This window comes from Carassius auratus, chromosome 49 (genome assembly GCF_003368295.1).
Source record: "Carassius auratus strain Wakin chromosome 49, ASM336829v1, whole genome shotgun sequence".
Taxonomy (NCBI): Eukaryota; Metazoa; Chordata; class Actinopteri; order Cypriniformes; family Cyprinidae; genus Carassius; species Carassius auratus.
This window is the reverse complement of record NC_039291.1, coordinates 10,431,737-10,447,046: the sequence shown is the minus strand read 5'-3', so window position 1 is coordinate 10,447,046 and position 15,310 is coordinate 10,431,737. Positions and strand designations below refer to the sequence as shown.

Here is a 15,310-nt window from a genome sequence, read left to right as displayed (position 1 = left end):
GACTACAATCAGTTTATGTGTGAAGATTATTTTCAGCAGATTTTATTAATAAAACTGACAATCAGACTTTCCCATGGGCTGCATAATGTCACAATGACCTCTAAGTGATTAAAAATAAATAAATAAACTTTTGCCTTGGCATTGTAATTGAATAAAAATGCCCACAGGTATTTTCCAAAGTACACATTCCCAAAATAACATTTAGTAATTTAATGAAGTACAGTTACTCCTGTCACTTACACTCAGGTTTCTAGAAATTTGTGTGTTTGGCTCCACCTAATGGTCACAGCTGTCTTTTTGGTTCAAACACCGGAAAGAATTCAGATGGGAGGATATTACGTCACAGACCAAATCCCCTCGAAGACTTCGAAAATGGCCGTCAAAGCAAAGCGATTTTAATCTACTGTCGAAATAACGTGAGACTTGATTTCTTTATTAAAAATTCTAATTTAACTTTATATTTATTAATCACAGAATTTAGGTAATTATTGCACGACTCGGTGTTTTGTTTGTAATATGTAGACCGAGTCTGTAAATTTCGGCTCGCGCTCTACCGGATCGAGCATTTTCGAAATAAGAGCCCTTTGTTTTGCATGTCAAAATTATAAACATCCCCCTCTGTATGCATTCAGAGAGCAATGCATTAAGTCATTTTTAGTGCATATTTACGCCTAGAATTATTAGGTGCTGTATTATATTTAGAGTGGCCTTTAACGATGATAGTTTGTCAGCAAACTCGTTATTTTAGCCAACTTTGAGTAATGGGCGGGAACTTTAATTCTTCTCAACCTTGATGTTGTCAGGTTTAAACAATGGCTTATTTTTTATTGAGTTATTGGTTCATTTATATATGCACACGTATTTTATTTTTACGTGCATGTCTGTTTCATTTAAACAGGTTTTTGGGTGTGGTTTAAACCATTATACATTTACGTGCGGTAAGTAAATTATTTAAGTTATTGCTTACAAATCTGTTGCATATAAAATACGGTCATTTTTTAAGTCTAGTTCACCCAAAATGGAAATTAATTCATAATTTTTTCATGTTGTTCATCATGTTGTTCCACACATTTTTATATGGAAGGAGGATGTAATGCAAATCAATAATAATGGCACAATTTCTGTTTTATAATGTTTAGTAGTGGCTGATTATACAAGATGTTCTGGACATTGCAGGTTGCTCCTCTTCCACGTCATGCCACATATCACTCACAGTGAGTTTCTTCTGGAGCAGCTGAAGAGACAACGTGAGAGAAGCTTTCTGTGTGACTGCACAGTAACAATAGGACAGTCTCAATATCATGCACACCACAATGTTCTGGCAGCCTTTAGCGAGTATTTCTCTACGCAGTCTATTGATGCCGGAAAGGAGAATGCCACCATAGCTTTGGACGCAGAGTTGGTGAGCGGGGCTGTGTTTGAAAAACTGCTGACTTACATTTACACTGGGGACTTGAGTATGGACAGGTGAGCTCATGGAAATCTGACGTTCAGTTTTATCTGTATGTAGTGTTATATTTATATGTACTGTTCCTAAAACCTGGAAATATTTAATTTTCTATATTTTTCAAATAATTTTAGGCCCAGATTTTCTTTTATGCCAAAAATCATTAGGGCATTAAGATCATGTTCCATAAATATGTTGTAAATTTCATACTGTAATTATTTAAAAACTTAATTATTGATTAGTAATATGCATATTTAAGAACTTTATTTGGACATCTTTAAAGGTGATTTTCTCAGTAGTTTTATTTTTTTTGCACCCTCAGATTCCAGATTCCAAAATAGTTGTATCTCGGCCAAATATTGTCTTATCCTAACAAACCATACATCAATGGAAAGCTTATTTATTCAGTTTTCATATGTGTATACATCTTAATTTAGAAAAAAATGACCCTTATGACTGGTTTTGTGGTCCAGGGTCACAAATGCAATATTCATATATAGATAACTGTTTAGCCAATTGAATATTTCATTGCAAGTTCATATTCACTACTGAAAATAGTATAGAATATATAGATTAGAATATATATATATATATATATATTAAGTGAATATAGTTGCATTGATATAATTATACATTAGAAATGTTTTTTTTTTTTTGTCCTCAGAGAAGAAATCGAAAATGTTCAGAAAGCTGCATCTTATCTTGGGATGCCCGAGGTTGTGGCTCGTTGTACCCTAACTCAAGATGATATGAAAATTGATGGCTCGCCCACAAGACAAGCGGAGTACGAAGATCCACGGTCCCCCCTGAGCCCAGACGACTATGAACCTTTAGAGCCGATCGCAGAGGTGGAAGAGCGGGAGAGGTTGAAGGTAAAGAAAGAAGATAGGGTACAGGATGATGAATCCCATTCGTCCAGCGAACAGACACCGCAGAGAAGCGGCAGCAAGAGAGGGAGGAAACCCAAAACTAGGCTGTATGAGGTTGAGAGGGAGACCATCACTGCTCACAGAGGCAGAGGAAGAGGTCAGGGGAGACCGAGAGGTCGCCCACGAGTGAGGCCGTTGACTTCTGATTCAACTGAACAATCTCCAGCGCAGCAAACCATGAGTCCAAATAGCAGCTCAGTAGGGAGAGGAACCGGAAGACCAAGAGGTCGTCCACGGGTTAGACCACAGTCCACTGACAGAGACGATTCTGGAAACCCTGAAGATGAGTCTGTAGCAGCCAAGGATCAAGAAGAGAGCTCTGCCCACAAAAGAGGACGTCCACGAATTAGACCCCTGTCATCTGGTGCAGAAGGAGACGCCCAGGAAACAGAGGTTGTTGAAGAAGATTCTGTGAATGCTAGTGAGGAAGATGATGGTCAGGTAAAGACTGATGTGGAAAACCCAGACAGGGGTCCTTTAAAACGAGGAAGAGGAAGACCACGTACTAAGCCGTTAACCACTGAGAACCAAACCACAAACACTGAGAACGCAACTACAAACACAGAAGACGGTTCAGAAGCTGCAAAGACAAAAGAGAATGAAGGGACCGGCCGTAAAAGAGGAAGGCCTCGATCCAAACCTCTTTCTTCTGAGGCACCTGAATCTTCAAATCCAACAGATAAGGTGGAGAACAGTGGAGAAGAAGCCAGTGGAGAAACAAACCAAGACTCTGAGAAGCACACTGAAGAAGGCTCTTCTCAATGTACAGAAGATTCAGAGTCAAATCCTGCAAAGAAGGTCCGCACCAGCAACAGAAAGAGAAGCTTGAGTAGAAAGCTAAAAGAAAGCCAAGCTAGTGATGAGGAAGAAGAGGATGAAGAACTTGAGGATGATAATGAGGACTGGGGCGGAGAAGAGGAAGCGAAGCCCTTGCAGGACAAACAAAGGCCTATTTGTAATGTCTGCGGGAACTTCTTCTCCGAGATGAGCAGCTTGCGCAGACACATGCGCATACACAAGGGCCTCAAACCCTATCAGTGCCAGCTCTGTACTCGCTCCTTCAGACAGGGCAACCAGCTGAAGACCCACATGCGCATTCACACAGGTACGACTCATGTGTAGAAGATACACTTATTCACTTGAATAAAAGAGTCTTTCATTTCATTGTTTTGATGACGAAAAATGTGGATGTGCATAATGTTTGTTAATCACACACTACTGTTGTGAAAGCCATTGTGCTGCTTAATATTTTTGTGGATTCTTTGTTGAATGGAGTTTGAAATAGCAGCATTTATTTGAAATCTAAACTTATAACTTTGCTGCTGGGTTTATGTGAAGTGATTCATGTAGTATTTGTTTTCAGGAGAGAAGCCCTTCAGTTGTACGTCTTGCGAGGCACGCTTTGCTCAGAAATGTCAACTGGTCTATCATTGCCGAATGCATCACGGAGAAGAAAAGCCGCATAAATGTGATTTCTGCGAAGCAGCTTTTGCCACATCGAGCAATCTGAAAATTCACATAAGGTATGTGCAGTGCAATTCATGAGCATAGTTCCAATTTAACTTAAGTGATAAAATTATAAAATTGCTGCCACAAAGCCTTTGATTCTCTAGAGATAGTCACACTTAAATGGCTATCAGTTTTTTTATATTATCATTATCATTATTATGAGTTCACACTTGGTTCTACATATCAACCAATTGGTTCTTTAATATTGGATTAAATTTTATTAGTAGTAATACCATTGATGATGATGTTGATGGCAATAATTATTGGAAAATATTTATGTTTTGTTTTAGTCTATGATTTATTTTTTTAATGTGGATTATGTTTATTATTATCATCACTATTATTAATGTGTAAATTGCTTAGTTAAATACTGGTTCTCCATATCCATTTTTGGGCACCTAAACATAAAAATAATGAGTTTAGTACCGGTCATAAAAACGTGATATTTGTTAATCTCCCATTAAAATAATTAAAATTAAATATCAATAATGAATTATAAAAAAATCTACATTTCCATTAACTCTGCATTAATTGCCGTTTGCTCTCAGGAAGCACAGTGGTGAGAAGCCGTATGAATGTGGAGAATGTGGGAAGCGCTTCACACAGGCCAGTACTCTGATGTACCACAAACGGCGACACACAGGGGAGAAACCGTACATCTGCGACACCTGCGGCATGGCATTCGCTGTGTCCAGCTCTCTCATCGCTCACAGCAGGAAACACACCGGTGGGTTTGTAATGCACGCATTACAGCTTTCAATATTTTCTGAAGCGATTTGCTTACATACTAATGCATATGAATAATAATTTTTTTTGCCTTCTATTTTAGGTGTGACCCCATATATATGCTTGGATTGCGGAAAACCTTGCTTAACCGCTGGTGAACTTCGAAAACATATGGACATCCACAATGGTACATTTTAGTTACTAAATTGAAGCAAATGATCCATTTTCTAAATGGGAACCTTGCAAGAATATGTCCAAATACGTGTTTCTCTGTCATTTTACCTGTAGGATCAAGAAAAGTGAGGTGTTTCCTGTGTGGGGACATGTTTTCAGACATGTATAGTTTGAAGAAGCACAGCGTTTTGGAGCATAACGGTGTGTTATATTCTAACAATTCCAGTTTGGAATGAAATTTTTTATACATTTTTTATTTAAAGGAAAGAAATCTCTTAGGCTTACCTAGGCTGAATTCATTTAACCAAAACAATAATATTGTGAAATATAATTCCAATTTAAAAGAACAGCATTGTATCTAAAAATATTTTCAAATAGAATTTATTCCTGTGTTGACAGCTGAATTTTCAGCATCATAACTCATTTTAATATGCTGATTTGCTGCTCAAAAATTAAGTCTTATTATCAGTGAACTCTAAGCAGTTGTGCTGCTTAATATTTTTTTGGAAACCTTGATACGTCACGATTCAAATGTTTGGATTAAGAAAGAATTACTTATTCAGCAGTTCAGTTACTGTTACAAGACATTTCGGTTTCAAATAAATGCTGTTCTTTTAAACTTTCTGTTTATTAAAGAAGCTTGAAAAAAACAATTCAACACCGTTTACACACAAAATATTAAGCAGCAAAAACGTTCCATCATTTGTATATTTATATCCATTCTATCCGTTTATCTAAATATCTATTTAAAACATTCTTTACAGCTCTTCCAAACCAAGAGCAGGCTCCTTTGGAAACCGACCCGACGCAGTGTCCTCTCAACATCCCCATTGACCACCAGGGCTTGATTGCACGCGTGCGCTCCGCCCTCGTCGATTCCCAAGACCATGAAATTCAGATGGAGTCCCCATTGCCAATTTTGTCCCCGGAAACCTCACTTATTATCCAGCAGTCAGCAGAGCCTCAGATGATCATACAGCATGCAGACTGCACAGAGCCCTCCATGATCTTCCAGCACGCTGATTCGTCCGAAGCACCGGTTCTCATCCAACACGGAGAATCTGGCGAGCAAGTGAGCTATGTAGTGGAACAGTACGAAATCCCCGGAAACGCTGAGATGGAGCACACGCAGATTGTCATCGTTCAAACCATCGATTAAAACACCAGCTTTTACTTCCATTTTAAGTGTATTTTCTCTATTAAGTGAAGACATGTCTCACAAACATCCTTTCTAAGCTTTTGTACTCTTAGCAAAAGCTTAACAAAGCTGTTGAGTGAATGTGTGGGGCTTCTCCTCTTGTTTTTCTTTTTTTTCTTAGTTAAATGTCACTTTCAGAGCAGAATCTGGATCATTAAAAGCATAAAGTATTTTCTGAAATGAAGGGAAGGCCAACCTTAGGTTTAGCTGTAATATAAAGCTGTGCTTAAAATGCATTTTGGTTCACTGGTATTTTGAACTATGCGTTTGTCTTTTAGAAGTATGACATGTATATATCTATGATGTTATATGACCCACTCTCTGAGCAGTTTCATATATGATGTGAATTCATTTGAATCCTCTAACAATCTGGCCAACTTTTATAATAAATCATCTCCCGTCTGAATATTTGTTGTTGTTTTTGATATATATTTTTGAGTAATGCTTACATAAAATGAATCTGGTGGAGACCACAGGCATATTTTCCTCAGTACCCATGAATATCACTTGTAGTAGTTTTTATATTCAAGTGATTCTTCAACTAGGGGAAGGTTTCTGTCCTGGATGTCATCATTACCAAACAGTATTTGTGAATTCGAATTCAGAAACAGTCCCATTTCTTTTTTATATATATATATATATATATATATATATATAAATGAATACATTTGACAAGTGGCTCGTTTTTTTATTATTATTATTGTTATTATAGGTGCAGTGCTTCTTTCAAGGCCCTCTCTGCAAAAGGTGAGTGTTTTTCCTCTCTTCCGTCTGAAGATGTCGTCATCGCGCAGAGTTGCAACTTCAAACGACTTCAAACGTTCTCTGTTACCATAGCAACTTCGTGCGTGAAACATGGAGGACTTAAAGAAACGATATTTATCTCTCTGCGCTGAAGTTCAGCAGCCTCCAAATACATGTGTTTGGGAAGCCTTGGAAAACAACATTAATAGGTCGGTTTGGAAGGTATATCATGTATAACGTATGAATTACTTTGAATTAATGTTGTTTTGTTTCATTCAGTGATGGCTCACTCAAACTAACTGGTAATGATCAACTGAAGCACGGAGATAGATTGACAGCTGAAGATATGCTGATCTTGTCAAAAATATTTGTGGGAAATTCGGCTATAAAGGGTAAATATTAACTCGTCCTACCCTGAACACTTTTAGGCCACGCAAATCATAAACCACTGCACATATTTACAAGTTCATTGTTGCCTATTTCAGCATCAAGTAACTGTTACTTTAAAATGTGATTTTATAATGAACTGAAAATAATAAAACTCCATTGCAGGTTTAGATCTTCGATACAACAATATCACGGATAAAGGAGCTGTTTATATTGCACACCTCATTCAGGTACTGTATGACAGAATGTTCCTAAAGACTCATTCGGGAGCTTTATTACGTTTATATCTTTAAGCTAACTAAAAATGTTAAAAATGAGACTTTAAAGGAATATTGTAATTTCAACAGGAGAGTGAGTCCCTTCAGTCTCTTGATCTGATGTGTAATAACATTGAGGCAGATGGTGCAGAGGTGATAGCAAAAAGTCTTCATGTAAGTGTGACTCATTCACATTTATAATTAATGTTAAATTTTAAATCGTACATCATAATTTTTTAAGTGAATGCCAGTATCTATCATGATTTTAGCATGTACTTTGTTAATTTTACAGAAAAATATAAGTTTGAAGACGCTCAGAATGACGGGAAATAAGATTGGAAACAATGGTGCCTTGCAACTGGCTGCTATGTTGCAGGTCAACGCTTCTTTAGAAGAAATAGATGTCTCCGACTGTGATCTGGTAAGTTTCTTGAACAGGAATGTAACCACAAAATAAAGGTAGTTTACATTTGAATGAAAGTATTGTGTTTATTTAATAGGCTACACAAAGTGTAATAGCATTTGCTATCGTCCTTAAGAACAACCGAAGAATCCGTGCTATAAATATTAGCAGACCTCTTCTTTTCAGTCTTCAGGTTTGTTTTCAGGAAAGTTGTTTTTGATATACCCACTTTATTAATAATTTATTTGGTTTATTTTGGTCTTTTTAATGGTTAAAAGTACATTTAACTTAAATGATAGGAGGAAACAACAGTCCACATGGCACAGATGCTGGTGGTGAATAAGACACTGAGGGAGCTGCACATGGCAAAGCATGACATGACTGATACTGGTGTGGAGAGACTGTGTGAAGCACTGAAGTTAAATGTCTCTCTACGCTACTTGGATCTTCGCTGGTATACACCCACTCACATAACTCTCATAATTCATGATCCTAAAGGGAAGGTTCACACAAAAAAATTACAATTCTTTTATTGTTTACTCACCCTCATGTCTTGTGAAATCTGTATGACCTACTTTCTTCTGTGGAAAGCAAAGGGAGTTTTTATAGTAATATCGTAGCTGTTTTTCATACAATGAAAGTGGAAGGGGACCACGGCTGGGTTTCCACTATCATTATTTGGCACAGAGCAACTCAGACATGACAGTTCTTTTGTGCTTCTCAGGAAATACTCGAGTCACCTTCATTTATAAAGCACTGTATACAGTACAGATTGTTTCAAAGCAGCTTCACAGTAATAAACAGGAAAATAACAGATCCAAACCGCATCAGATATGAGACAAATTCAATTTCTGCTGCAAAGCAGCTCTACAAAGACCAGTTTCATTATTCAGCTTAAACTGGGTGATTGTGTTGAGTCTTGATTTAGTTCAGTTCAATAACTGTGTAAAGTTAATCAGTTATGAAATTTGTTCAATTCATTAATAAGCAATATGACGATAAGATAGAGAAATGATCATTTCTGTATTTTTTTAATTTTTTTAACAGTAACAGAATTACACGGGATGGAGCCAAATTCTTATCAGAGGTTTTGAAACAAAATCCCTCTTTGGAGATTCTAGATCTTTCTTCCAATCGCATTGAAGATGACGGTGCGGTATATCTAAGTGAAGCTATCAAGCTGCCACACAGCAAACTCAAAGCGTTAGTGTACATAATTTATAAAACAATGCTATTATCTGTCTAAAATCTCAAGTTTATATTTGAAACTATTTCTCTTGTCCAATTTATCCCATTGTCTTTGCCTCCTAGATTGTCTGTTACCAGCAACAACATTGGAAAGAAAGGTCTTATGTCCTTCAACGAGGCAATGAAAGTGGATTCCTGTCTCACACACATGTACATCTGGGGGAACAAACTTGAGGAGCCAGTTTGCATTGTAATATTCCACAAATCTCTAAATTATCAAATATTGCATTCAACTAGTGTACAAAAGTTCATTCAGATGTCTTGATGTTCTCTCTGCATGTTTAATCAGGCTTTCTCTCAGCTGATAAGCAGCGGGCGACTGTTGGAGGAGCACACAGATGTTTCTCCCTATGAGGTGGATGGTCATGTTTTTTTAGCAGAAACATCTCATGGTTTACACAGGCATTACTATTTGACATCCATTAATGGGGGAGATGGAGACTCAAGTAATTCAGCTCTGGCCCTGATGGCATCAGATTCATTGTCTCTGCAGATTTATCCAGACTCACATTCATGATTATCGGTTTTGTCCAAAAGTGTGTTTTGCTGCTTCAGTGTAAGACACATTTAGACTTAACTTGATTTAATGGGACTTTTTGTTGTTGAAATATTTCAGTTGCTTGCAAGCAAAATAATCCACAGCACAGTTGGTTACATTTGTATTTATTATAATTACTCACAAAGTTAGTGTTTTTGATTACAGCCTTTATGTCCATGTGTCCAGTGTTTGGAAATGTCACAGGCTGCCATGATGTCTGCAAAAAACACGTCATTTATGTAAACGATTTGCTCTGACACTTAGTCTTCGCTGTATTGGGTGTCACATGCAAATTGTTTTCACAGTTTTGACGGGACAGATAAAAGTCAGAGAGATTTTGATTTAGCAAGTTCAGTCAAAAACACTCTTTTTGTTTTATGTAAATGTTTTATGTAAAAGAAGCAAATGAATAAAATAAAGTGTAAATCCAAATACTTGTCCAACAAGAATAATCTCTACTGTAGTGCAAACAATCAACACTTGAAGCTATATTCAACCAACAAATGAAAATGTATGAATCTTCATGCAGATCTAAGTAACTTTTGATAATAAAAATTGATAATAAAACATCTTCTTTTTTTATGATCAGTTGTGTGATATAAAATAAAATAAAAACATGTTTAAAAAAAGAAAATGGGTCAAAGGAAAGTACGTATTTGTTGAATGCTTTTCAATCAACACATTGTCAGTAACATCTTTGAAGCTTCAGTAACTTTCGAAGTGGATGAAATGCTTCTCATTAACCTGCTGCCTTCGGCCTGGCCGTGGCCAGCTTGTCACACTCCAGAATGACATTCTTCTTGCAAAGTATTTTTTCCAGCTTCTCTCTCTCAGCTGAACTCAGAGCCCAGTGCTGCAGAGACAGATGGGTGAGGGACGAGAGATGCGGAAGGGCCTCCAACAAGGCGGGCAGCCAGGGAGAAACAGAGAGAGACGCAGAAGGTCGCAGGCTGACATCCAGCTCCTCCAGTCCCTTTAGAGCAGCAGCCTTTCCAAAAAGAGCCATCCAACCACCATCCCCAACACTGCCATTATAAGACAAATCCAGCTGTTTTAGATGGGACAGAACTCCACGCTGGCAAGCGGATTCTGCAAGATTACAACAGTTTGCAAAAGTGTCATCAGATGGATGTTTAAAGTACTGGTGTCATGTATTCCAGCATTAATGTAATTAACTGAGCATCCTTTGACCAGAACTGACCTAGCTGTAGCACATCTTCAGTGGTTAAATTACAGCTGCTCAGTCTGAGTTCCTGTAGTTTGCAATCAGGTGACAAAGGCTCCAGAAATTGCTTCAGATTTTCCCCCACACACTTGTTCCATGACAAGTTAAAACTTTCAAGCTGTTTTAGCATCTGCATTGCAGTACCTTTGAGGAAACCCAGAAACACACACTTTATTTTAAATCTCTCCATTAAAAAAAAAATAAAAATATATATATATATATAATGTCATGAAACTGTATTGGTTCCATACCAAGAGCATGGCATGCATGTGTGCTCAAAGCACAGTTGTTTAATGGAAGTTTGGTTATCTGAGAAAGAGGGAGGGTTTGCAGAAGATTCTGGAGTGTCTCGCCAACACTTTTATTGGATGACAAATCCAGCTCCCTGAGCTCTTTGAGAGATGAAGCTACCTGGACTGAGAAAGCGAGTTAAAATAACAATACGAACAACTTCACTTCAACTTTAAATTAACTATGACAACTAGTCTTACCTAAAGCTAACACATCCTCCTTTGTTAGACAGCACAGATGCATGTCCAAACTCCTCAGGTGTGTGAGGAGAGCTAGGTTAGTGGACAGCATGGTGAGACCTCCACCTGCTTCCTTATTACATGACAGATTGATGTGCTCTAGCGCAGGGACGGACCCGAGTGCCTGTCCTTTAAACATTTAAAAAAACAAATTCATTTAATTATTCTCCAAAATCATTAAGAGAACTTATTCAATTATTACAATTACCGAGAACACTGATGCTGTCTTTACTGAGTCCACACTTGCTCAGATTTAGGGTCTTCAGTTGTGGAGTTGAGCCTAGAGAGGAGGTGAAGTTCTCCACTCCTTTGATTGACAGCTTATTATTGGACAGATCTAACTCCTCCAAACTAGACAACATGGGAAGAGCCTCACCTGAAGAAGAAAAAAAAACCTTTTAAAGAAAATAGATAACCAGCTCTTTATAGGCTTCTTCTGAATGAACTAAAGTTGCATTCACAGTTTATACACTTAAATGCAATGATGCACTAAAGTATTTTTACTTTGTTACTTGTCTCTGTCTGTGCTTTATCAGAGTCTATACATTTTGGAGGGGAAATGGATTACAAGAATAATAGCTTTTACTATACAACATTTTAGAACCAAAAGCAATTCCTAGTTGTTTTGAATGGGGGAAAAAAACAAGAATCAACTTTCCAATGAACTAAATTAACCAGTTCACAAACCTCTTCGAGTGGTTTATTTGTGATTGCATCAGTTAACAACTGATTCAATGATTTGGTCAGACAAAATCTCAAGTAAATCTGTCTAATCTGTCTCAAAATGAGCCAAGAACCATAACATGTTCCTCAGTTTGACTGACTGCATTATGATGTCAAACTGAGCTCGAACCTGACATTAGAACCCTGCTCCTTGAATAGAAATTTTGAGCAGGAGGAATGATAAAAAAAAAAAAAAAATGGCAGTAGAGACCTGCAAAGAAAGTTATTACAACCTAAAAGTAATTAGTTGCATTTTGCATAAAATAAATTATAGATTTCATAAAAATGTAATTATTAAAAACAATATATTTTTGTAATTGTATCATTACATTTACATTATGATTAAGCTAATTTCATGTCTAATTCTCATTAGTCTAATGTGTAAATACAAAACTTACTCAAGTAGAATTTTTTACTGGTATTATATTTCATCTAAGTATGTATAATTTAACTCAAATGCTGGATTTGTGTGCCTAGTTCACCACTACCCAAAAGAATTAAACTTCTAGTCTACAGTGTCATAAGAAATCTTACCGTGGAGTAGTAGGAGGTTCTACTTCAATTAACATCATCATATGTGTTTTATACAAACGCATGTCTTACTCAGAGCTGTAATGTCTGTCTCAGAGAGCTGACAGTCCACCAGACGGAGTTCTTTCAGTGTGCTTTCAGGTTGGAGGTGTTCTGTGAAGTGTCTGAAATGTCCTTCACCGACACCAACGTTCCAGGACAAATCTAGCACCTCTATTAGAGGAATGCAGTCAAGAGCCTCACCTGGAATTCATTTTAGGAGAGTTTTTATTTAATTTATCTTAAATGAGACAAATTTCAAGAAATCAGGTTGGAATTTAAATTATTTTCCAAAGAAACGTGTGTATATTTAGCTTTTGATCTCATGTATGTGTTAAATGTTGCTTAATTTAGCATTTTTGTGAGGTCTTTTCAAATAAAAAGACCTAAAATGAAAAAAATGAAGATGCTGCCATTATTTACTCGCCCTTGTGTCATTTCAAACTTGTATTAGTCTTTCTTTCTTCAGCAGAACAAAAAAAAAGAAGATATGTTTACCACAGATTTTGGTTCCCATTGACTTCCAGTATCTTTTTTGACCATGCAATCGAGGTCAATTAAACTTAAACTGTTTGCTCATCAACATTCTTCAAAATATATTTTTTTGTGTTTTTTTCTGAAGAATGTTGGTAACATTCCCATTGACTTTCATTTCCATAGAGTTTTGGTTCCCAGTGACTTCCATTGTATGGTGAATAAATGATGGAAGTCAATTGGAAACTGTTTGGTTACCAGCATTCTTCAAAATGTCTTCTGCAGAAGAAAGAATGTCACAGGCCTTCAGGTTTGGAATGACATTGAGAGTATCATGACAGAATAAAAAATTTGGGGTGAACTATCCCTTTAAGTCATTATAATGAATACTTCCTGTACCAAGAGAAGTGAGGTCTTGATTTGTTAATCTGCAGCTACACAGCTTCAGCACTCTCAGTTTTCCTACATGCTGCAGATGTGCAGTAAGTGCCTTCAGGGAGCCTCCAACCAAATCATTCCAGGACAGGTCCATCACCTCCAGCTGAGCCAGAAATGGCAGTAAGGTGGCTGAGGAAACGTCAAAACAATAATCGGAGATCCTGACGAATGTACGATCTTGTGAATATTATTTTACAGTGGGGAAAAAAAGTGTCACAACACCCACCTAGTTCCACCACATCTGTAGCTGTAAGATCACAGTGGCTCAGGCTCAGATTCTGACTGTGAGGGGTTTTCCCAAGCTTCTGAGCGAACTGCTTCACCCGACCCCAGCCCACAACAGAGCCAGCCTCATCATCTGTGTCATTGATCTCTAAAGGAAAACAAGGGTTTGTTCATCTATATTTAAGTTGTTACGTCTTCTAAACAAACCTAATGCCCACCTTTCCCAGGCTCATTTTTTTCCTTTCCCTCATCGGCCTCTGATTCTTTCACTTCGGGGATGCCTACGTTTCTCTTGTCACTGCTCTCTGATGGGCGGAAGAGGCGGCCCACAGCCGGTTTCTTCCTTTCCGTGAAAGAGGCTTTCCTTCGGAGTTGGTTCATTATCAGATCCAGAGGAGATCTTTTCTGAACACTCTCCTTCCCTTTGGTAGACTCTGCATTGTGATGACAAAATGGATTTATAAATGACTCCAAATGTATTTTTAGATTAATAATCTCATTCAATCTCACACCAAATTAATACAAATAAAAAAAAATTATTTTGCATACAAATATATATATATGAAATATTTTCAGAACAATATTCTTTGCTAATGTTTCACTTTTATTTATTTTTTTCTACAACAAATACTATATATATATATATATATTACTTAATAATGTATATAATGTATAATGTACTTATGTTTCTATTTAATAATGCTTACCTTTCGGGTAAAATTAAGGAGGGGGTGGTAAATAAAAAAAATTAAATAAACTATTTAATATATATATTGTATAATTTTTTTATTGAATTGTGTAATGTTTTGGGGGTCAGTATGACCCAGACATGCTTTGACAGACTTCGCGGGACGCTTCCAGATAACATACCTGTTGAATCCATCGTTTTTCAAAGAAGCAGGTAAGTTTTTATATATGGTTATTCTGTCCGTTTTTCAATCTGAAAAATGAATACACCAATATTTCAAACAATATAAATGACAATCGATTTGTTTGCTGCTTATCGGTGCGACGGAACCTGGTTTAAAATCATTCAGTCAGAATGACTCGAGTTTTTTCTTACCTTGAAATATTTCTTGAATCCTTTGTATATTACTCATTCATCAGTGCGCGATGACTGTAAACATTTTCAGTCCGCGTTTACACCTGTCAAGTTCATCTCATTCGCACCGGATCCCGGAAGTTAGGCTGAACTTTGGCTTTATAAAAACATAGTAAACAAGCGCCGTCACATGAATCCGGTCACTTTAAAAGCCTCATTAATTTAACATTTTTGTCACTCATTTATGAAAGTTGCACAAGTGGACACCGTGAATTTGCTGAGTGGACAACAGAAATATGTGCCAGAAGACCTCTCTAAAAAAGGTTTACTTTGGTAACCAGTGAAATAGTTAACTTACTACAGTTAGTACTTTAAAATCATGAAAAATACACATGAAATCTCTTTCAGGCAGTCTAAGAAGCTTTTAGAGTACATTTATTGTAATGTTTAGCACTAAATATCGTACCTCTGAAATTTTGATGTTAACTAATGTTACAAATGGGCTTTATTGATTACTAGTAGT

The 15,310-nt window shown here is 36.9% G+C and overlaps 3 protein-coding genes across 7 annotated transcripts; 2 read left to right on the top strand and 1 right to left on the bottom strand.

The window, feature by feature from the left end:
- The first annotated feature begins 313 nt into the window (after nucleotides 1–313).
- Nucleotides 314–6,389, top strand: LOC113066169 (myoneurin-like). Of its 5 annotated transcripts, XM_026237893.1 has the most exons (10): nucleotides 324–416; nucleotides 899–938; nucleotides 1,177–1,247; nucleotides 1,352–1,467; nucleotides 2,112–3,481; nucleotides 3,740–3,899; nucleotides 4,434–4,612; nucleotides 4,715–4,798; nucleotides 4,900–4,986; nucleotides 5,550–6,389. In XM_026237893.1, the coding sequence occupies exons 4-10, from the start codon at nucleotides 1,460–1,462 to the stop codon at nucleotides 5,942–5,944; spliced, it is 2,283 nt and encodes a 760-aa protein (XP_026093678.1). In that variant the 5' UTR covers nucleotides 324–416; nucleotides 899–938; nucleotides 1,177–1,247; nucleotides 1,352–1,459; the 3' UTR covers nucleotides 5,945–6,389. The 5 variants fall into 5 exon arrangements, with proteins under 5 accessions (XP_026093676.1, XP_026093678.1, XP_026093677.1 ...); XM_026237891.1 differs by having other exon boundaries at nucleotides 314–416; nucleotides 1,177–1,467; XM_026237892.1 differs by having other exon boundaries at nucleotides 1,140–1,467.
- Nucleotides 6,390–6,829: 440 nt separating this feature from the next.
- LOC113066168 (leucine-rich repeat-containing protein 34-like) lies at nucleotides 6,830–9,562 on the top strand. The gene is made up of 10 exons (XM_026237889.1): nucleotides 6,830–6,936; nucleotides 7,007–7,119; nucleotides 7,280–7,344; nucleotides 7,462–7,545; nucleotides 7,664–7,792; nucleotides 7,872–7,967; nucleotides 8,074–8,228; nucleotides 8,822–8,977; nucleotides 9,086–9,212; nucleotides 9,312–9,562. The coding sequence occupies exons 1-10, from the start codon at nucleotides 6,839–6,841 to the stop codon at nucleotides 9,537–9,539; spliced, it is 1,251 nt and encodes a 416-aa protein (XP_026093674.1). The 5' UTR covers nucleotides 6,830–6,838; the 3' UTR covers nucleotides 9,540–9,562.
- Nucleotides 9,563–10,244: 682 nt separating this feature from the next.
- On the bottom strand, nucleotides 10,245–14,927 carry LOC113066167 (leucine-rich repeat-containing protein 31-like). Its single transcript, XM_026237888.1, has 11 exons — nucleotides 14,809–14,927; nucleotides 14,616–14,685; nucleotides 13,964–14,179; nucleotides 13,747–13,893; nucleotides 13,482–13,649; nucleotides 12,642–12,812; nucleotides 11,524–11,691; nucleotides 11,277–11,444; nucleotides 11,037–11,201; nucleotides 10,762–10,929; nucleotides 10,245–10,649 (listed from the first exon to the last, which is right to left on the bottom strand). Exons 2-11 carry the CDS (start codon nucleotides 14,626–14,628, stop codon nucleotides 10,300–10,302), a joined length of 1,734 nt encoding a protein of 577 aa, XP_026093673.1. The 5' UTR covers nucleotides 14,629–14,685; nucleotides 14,809–14,927; the 3' UTR covers nucleotides 10,245–10,299.
- Between the last annotated feature and the right edge of the window lie 383 nt (nucleotides 14,928–15,310).